General features: G+C 38.7%; 2 protein-coding genes across 4 annotated transcripts; one reads left to right on the forward strand and one right to left on the reverse strand.

The window, feature by feature from the left end:
- LOC18786536 (basic blue protein) lies at positions 3,307-6,294 on the reverse strand. 3 transcript variants are annotated; one of them, XM_020557871.1, is made up of 4 exons: positions 6,206-6,294; positions 4,969-5,040; positions 4,021-4,250; positions 3,307-3,759 (listed from the first exon to the last, which is right to left on the reverse strand). In XM_020557871.1, the coding sequence occupies exons 3-4, from the start codon at positions 4,178-4,180 to the stop codon at positions 3,554-3,556; spliced, it is 366 nt and encodes a 121-aa protein (XP_020413460.1). In that variant the 5' UTR covers positions 4,181-4,250; positions 4,969-5,040; positions 6,206-6,294; the 3' UTR covers positions 3,307-3,553. The 3 variants fall into 3 exon arrangements, with proteins under 3 accessions (XP_020413460.1, XP_007221125.2, XP_020413459.1); XM_007221063.2 differs by having other exon boundaries at positions 4,021-5,040; XM_020557870.1 differs by lacking the exon at positions 6,206-6,294 and adding an exon at positions 5,580-5,659 and having other exon boundaries at positions 4,021-5,040.
- On the forward strand, positions 5,066-6,862 carry LOC18787660 (cucumber peeling cupredoxin). The gene is made up of 2 exons (XM_007220890.2): positions 5,066-6,070; positions 6,150-6,862. The coding sequence occupies exons 1-2, from the start codon at positions 5,869-5,871 to the stop codon at positions 6,575-6,577; spliced, it is 630 nt and encodes a 209-aa protein (XP_007220952.1). The 5' UTR covers positions 5,066-5,868; the 3' UTR covers positions 6,578-6,862.

Below are 7,257 nucleotides of genomic sequence, written 5' to 3' on the forward strand. Positions count from 1 at the left end.
CAACAATATTCCCATAATCAATCCTTGCATAACCTGGTGGTCGATGATGGAACTTGGGTTTTGTAGAGATGGATTTCGCTGAGGACAAATGGGTGGGTTTCGCCGAGTTCGAATCATGTTGGCTTGAGTTAGCGTCGAGGGAGAGGGAGAGGGAGATGTAGCAGAGAGACAAAGAGAGAGGGAGAGGTAGCAGAGAGAGGGAGGGGTAGCAGAGAGAGATGGAGAAATAATGAGAGGGAGTTGCGGCTAGGGTTAAGAGACGAAGGAAGGGAGATAGGAGAGAGGCTCTTCTGAGGGAGAGAGAATGGTTAGATAACTTAGATGTGTCCATGAGTTGTAGTTTTGGAGTCCAATCAAGTGTTGCAGGGTACCTGGTACACTCTTAAATAACCACTCAAACCTTGCCACATGTAAACTAAATTAAATAAATAATAAATTGATTTATAATCGGTCCGGTTCGGTTTAGGACAGTTTTTAAAACTCTCAAACCACAGCTGAACTAAACCAAACCGGTTCGGTTTGGTTTTTCAAAATGTTGACTTTTTCTTTGGTCAAAACCAAACCAAACCAATCCAATATAATCGGTTCGGCCGGATTGACCGGATCGGCCGGATTGATGCCCACCCCTAGTCGTGGGCACCCTTGTTTGGAGATGCAACACATTGATCATACCCAGTGGAATTTACTTCTATAACATTGTGGTCATCTCTGTGGTGCAGTGCAGTTGTGCTTGAGTTTGACTCAACAACTGCGGTACACCTGCTTAACAAAAATGTGGAAGACTTTCATCCTCTTGCTTCTATGTTGCGGGGATGCCAGGATTATATAAACAAAAATTGGGTATTCATCATGTATATCGTGAGTGCAACATGGTAGCGAATAAACTAGCTGAATTTGGTTCATGTCTTGAGTTGGGTCTGTCAACTTTTCAAGACCCTCCTGACAGTATTAGGTCATTTCTTGGTGAAGATTTACTTAGAATCTATAGGCCTTGAGCCATTGCTTAATTTCTTTGTTGGACATTAGCCCCGTTTCTTCACAAAAAAAAAAAAAAACTATGGGAAACATAATAAAACCAAGAAGTGAATTATGTTGTTAATCCCACAAACAAACATCAATAAAAAAGGCAAATTAATGAATTAATGCCTTACAACCAATGATATTCTTACACGTGTTATTGTTTTATATATTTAAATGGGATGTTTGGTTGTTGGGTCAAAAAAAAATGCAAGAAGATAATGTGTGTTTAGTTGTATGTTGAATAAATTTGATCAAAATAAATTACAAATGACCAAATCTATGAGAATTTGAAGAGCAACATGATGAATGTAGCAAAGAAAAGGCAGTTGTCTGCTAAGTAGTAATAATCACCTAATACATCTCCAACGTAGAAAGTCTTGCCATCAAGCCAAGCATAGTAATCAACTTCAGAATTCCAGCCAAGGACAGATCTTGGAATTTTACTGGGGTGGACTAATTTTTTATTTTTTTCTTAAAGCAACCGGCATCCATGCCACAAGTGCAGGAGACTTTTTTCCCATCACGCATGGTGCGACTTAAAATTTTTCAAAAATAATTTCCTATCATGCCCGTAGCGCAACTCAAAATTTAACAAACAAACTATAAATCATAAAAACTTAACAATAACAATTAAAATTGAAAATTAGATAAAAATAAAGAGAGAAACTTACTAAGATTGAAGAACCCACTAAAGATATGTTGATACAATTTGGAGAGGAAGAGAGTCACTTCATCTTTGGTTCTCTCGTGCTTTTAGGCTTTTATGCATTTTTTTTTGTTTGGCTTGGCTTGCTTCCTAGTTGGAGGCTTGTTTTTTTTTTTTTTGGGTCAGATTTGGAGGTTTTTGTTCTATTATTTTCATTGGTTTGTTTGGTATGTTTACTATCCATAATTAGTTTAGGAGGAATTGAATTGAGGAGGAATTGGATTGAGGAGAATTAGATTCCGGATTCTTATTGAAGTTGTTTATTAAACCATATGGATTGAGGGGAGTTAGATTCCGGATTTCTATTGAAATTGTTTACTAAATCATGTGGAATTGGGGTAGGAATGGTTCTAATTACTAAAATGTCTTTGTTGTTAGGCTAAAGTAGATGACAAATTTTAAAATTTTAAAATTGTGTGAGGATATAATTGGTAAAAAAGATGAATTTCTATTGAGTTAGTTCTCCAGGAATTAGAATACCACCTCCTACCCAAGAATTGAATTTCTCCAAAATCAAGAATTCAATTCCTCATTTTGTGTGGGCCCCACTTACTTTTTAATTCCTTGATGTGAAGTTAACGCAGGAATTTTCCATAGGTGGAATTCAATTCCTGATGAGAATTCCAATTTCTGATTAGTAAACACACCATTAGTGGATTCCTTATCCACTCTTTGTGTGTGGGGTTAAAGATGGCTAAGTGGGTAGCCTTCTTTTTATATAGAGTGATAGGCAAACTTATGTGTAGAAGGGTAGGCTAGTTTCTAAAATTCCTAAGTTAGCCTGCACTTTTAAGCTTATTTACTAAATCAGGACTGGGCTGGAGCCCACTCCAGCCTAAGTGTAGATCCGTCCTTGATTCCAGCCATCTGCATCTCTAACAATGTATTCTTTTGCCAACGCGGTGATCTAGAAAATGGTGAACGCAATCAGAAGAAGAGCGATAGTTCGTGCCATGTTAAGCAAATTAATTCTGGATTTTCCATTTGAATTGATCACTTGTATTATGCATTGTCGGCCTCATAATCCTAACTATAATAGGATGCTAAGAGTGCTTAGCACAACAATCATATACATATAGGTTAAATGGTGCTTTGGTCACACCGTTGTGATGAAAATATACAGTTGGAGGTTCTTGTCATGTTAAATAATGCTATATATGTAATTATAAAAATAAATAAAAAACTCAAAGGAATTTAATTTGGAACCTGATTAAAACTTCGTTTGGCCCAAGAGAGCCATTTTAGTCAGATGCAAATTACAACCGTTAAAAGCATCCTACTTGAAAATCTTGTTATAACTTTACCAATTTATGGGTGCGATGTGGAACAGAATGTGAGTTGTCAAGCCACATTCTAGACTATAAAGCACTATATGCAACATGATAAATCACTTGTTGCTCAAGTGATTAAGATGCATTTATCATTTTCGAGATCGCGTGTCCGATTCTCCTTCGGTCATATCACTTTGGATTAAAGCGTGTCTGATTCCCCTTTGGTAATATCACTTTGGATTAAAAGAAAAAACATGCGACATGAGTAAAGAGAGAAGAGAATCATGCTATCTTTACTTCATTGACAAGAAAAGAGCAACCCAAAATATATATATATATATATATATATATAAGTGACCTCAGCCAATAAGGTGGTCGGTCCAACATAGAACTTATATAATCACACAACACTCATATAGCAGCCAAATCTAAACCTCTGCCTTCCATTTGGACTTTCCAAATCACCTGAAATCTCAAGATTCTCAACCAAGCTTTTCTCAGGGTGGTGCTAATTTGGGTGAAGACACAGGCAGGCATACATGAGGATGAGGGACATCTAGTTTTGTAAGACACTGACCTTAAGCTTCTGGTCAGTGTAATCACAGTGCCATTGACATATGTAATAGTTGTCCCTGGGAGAGCTCAACGTTATCACGTCGTTGCCGCTGTCATAAGAACCCCAGTTTGGAGATGCACTGCATTTATCATACCCGTCAGCATCAACTACAATCACATTGTGGTCACCTGCATTGTAATTGAAAACTGGGAAACCAAAAACCAAGATGTCAATTATTATAGTTATACTATCACAAACAAAGAGGAGCAAAATGCTTACTTAGTAAGAACAGAACCAAACCAAGGAAAAAATTTAAGTTTCAAGAAAAGAAAAACGATGATCAATCAATGCAGCAAAGAAGTTCGTACAGCAACCAAGGAATTTTATGATGATTATTTTTCTAGTTGAATGCCGCAAGGAGAAGGCAGCAATTTGTTGCATCTGCACGCTAATAATCAGTTAATTACCTAACACATCTCCCACATAGAAGGTTTTGCCATCAAGCCAAGCATAGTAATCGACTCCAGAATTCCAGCCTTCATCATCTCCAACAACATACTCTGTTGCCAAAACCATGCTAGGAAAAACGATAAGCGCAATCGCAAGAAGATCGATGGCTCGTGCCATGTTTTAAGCTGATATGATCTTGTCCATCCCTTTGAAGGTAGAAATCACTTCTATAGGGCTGGCTTGCATGCTTGGCATAAACAGATATGTGTATAAACATATAGATAGGTTAATAGTGCTTTGGTCATACCGTTGTGGTGAGAACATGAGAATATACAGTTGGGAGGTTCTTTGTCATCATGTTTATCAATTTTGGCTACAACATTACATGTTTCTCTAACTGTAAAATACAAACTCATGCTGATTTAGGGCTCATTTGGGAGTGATTCTTGATAGGCCAGAATCACTTCTGGGGAGAATCAGCTCCCATGTGCTTCTCCATATAATCACTTTAAGTGATTTTAAGTGATTCTGAGCATAAACACCTCTTATGTGCTTCTCCATAAAATCACTTAAAACCACTTGAAGTAATTATTTGGAGAAGTGATTCTCCATAGAAATGTTTTTTGGCCTATCCAGAATCAATCCCAACCGAACCCATACTTCAACACATGCTTGCAAAAATCATTATGAGAACCATTTCTTTTGTCATTTTAGCTTGCTGAATTCAGATGCTCAATCTTGGACTAATCACAAGCCGTCCCAGGAAATCGGGAACCCAATCAAAGGTTCGGCCCCAGAAATCCATTTTGTTCAAATAAACTTTCCGACAACAGCTAGAGAGCATCCTAATTGGAAATCATTACTTTATCAGTATTTATATATATCCATCCCGTCCTGTTAAGGAGTATTATTCTATACTAAAATTGCAATTTCAACGATAAGAATAGTTAATTCTAAGATCACACCTGTAATACAAACAGCAGAGATGCTTGATGCTGCAAGAGAATATTTTGAACTTCAGACTTGGCTCCTGGGTTCTGGTGGCAAACATGAGGTATGCAAAGAATACAATATTGTTAAAATTCAGCCAATCATGAGACAAGATTTGTGACTTAAATAATTCTTGTCTTGTATGCATCTAGATTATCAGGATAATCAAAATTATAATACTGAAAAAACTAGCAGCATTCATGATTGTTGTGTGGCCTATTAACACTCATAAAAAACCAAACTGAGCACCTCATGTGAAAAATCAATGATGTTAAGCAGAGTTCACAATGTCATGCACCTCTGTGGAAATTATCATTGCATCCTAAGAAGGTTCAAATGGGGATGACAATGAGCCGGATCGGGCGTGTGTAACCCATCAGATATACCGGGTATTTAATACTTTTTCCTCAATAAAATGATGAGAAATCATAATTTATTACATGTAAAATGCATCAACACATACTTATATTGCATAACACAACATATAATCCTACAACAATTAACACTACTAAAACAAAAACACAAAATTGCTAAAACGACGTCGTATTCTCACTGCAAAATCAATAGAAGAAAAAGGAGTCGGCACCTGTGGACCCCACACTTCACATGGCCCACAACCGGGAAGACTCGACTCTCTTTCCACACTCCCACCGCTGCATGTGAACCCAAACAACAAGTACACCACCGAATTCTTTTTAATAATAATAAAATCGAGTCCACTCTCTAAACACTTCAATTTTCAAAACCCTTTCAATTTTAAAAAACGCCAACAAAATCACAGCAAATTACAAACAGCCACCTCATCAGCTAGCCCAGCTGCTTAAAAGCCTTCAAAAGCAGATCGGAGAGGCCAGACCAGAGCCATCAGATCAGCCATGGCGAATCCGACGGTCACTGTTATTCTCATCGCCATCACCGCCACAGCTGCCGCAGCAGCTGCGCCTCCGGCTACTCAATACACAAACCACACCGTCGGTGGGCCCACCGGCTGGTTCTTCAACGCCACCACCAACTCTTCCTTCGCCAATTACTCCTCTTGGGCCGCCTCCCAGACCTTCAATCTTGGCGATTACCTCAGTGAGCTAATTAACAATCTCAAACCTCAATGTAATATCATCACATTTTAAATTTAATTAATTTTAATTTTTTATTGTAGTCTTCAACACAAGCACAAACCAGACGGTGATTGAAACCTACAACGAAACGACATACCGTGGCTGCACACCGGACGACGACGCGTTCGAGTACGGCGGCGGCAGCAATGCGTTCGGGGAGGCGCAGACCATCGCGGTACCGTTGACCCTCGAGGGTCCCGCCTACTACTTCTCCGGAGCCGGCGACGGCGAGCAGTGCCAGCAGGGCATGGCCTTCGCGATCCAAGTCAACAAGGGGCTCGGGTTGCCGCCGATCCTCAACCAACCTCCGCCTCCGCCGTACAGTGAGCCTCCGAGTGCTTCGACTCAGTCACCGCCTGTGACCGTCGCCGGAGATCAGACGCCGGGGAATGGAGGAATGAGAAGCGGTGCTAACATGCGCGAGGGGTTATTTGGGCTTCTTGCTTTGCTGCTGCTTCTTAGGCTGTGAGGATAAGATTTGTATTTGGCTTCTTGTTGTATGGTAGTTTTGTAATTTTGATTATTAGTCGAGGGGATTTGAAGATAATTTACAAGAACATCCTTGAGGTTTATTGTAGCACTCTCAAAATAAGGTTTAGGATTTGGAAATTACGACATGAAAGATTTTGATTATGATTGTGCGCTTTTCCTCATACAGTATTGGGGATGAGCAAGGTTCGGTTTGGTAATCAATGTAACATTATAGTTTATTAGAAAATAAATAAATATTCTTGATTTTTTTGTTGTTGTCAAAGTTAGAAAGAGAGGAAGTTTTTCTTACACATACACACTCGTGCTATGGGGTTTCGAAAGCAAGTCATTGTTCTTTTCTACGACTCGAAACAAATATTCTTTATGAGAATGAAGTGAATTCCATACATTGAACAATTGTTGAGAAATCTTCATACATATGAAAATCGAGAAATTTTAAAAAAGAAGTGACATCAAACTTGAATGGTTTTTGTTTTGTTTTTTGTTTGTTTTTGTTTTGGGTCAGAAAACTTGAATGTCATTTGGCACCACGTCCTGCAGCGCAATGTCTTCAACAATCTACCAATGGGATATTGGATACGGCTTAGAAAAAGACTAAAGAGTTATTCAATCAGCACTAAAGATTATAATTTCCCAACTAGGAAGTACTTCCTTACT

This window comes from Prunus persica, chromosome G2 (genome assembly GCF_000346465.2).
Source record: "Prunus persica cultivar Lovell chromosome G2, Prunus_persica_NCBIv2, whole genome shotgun sequence".
NCBI lineage: Eukaryota > Viridiplantae > Streptophyta > Magnoliopsida > Rosales > Rosaceae > Prunus > Prunus persica.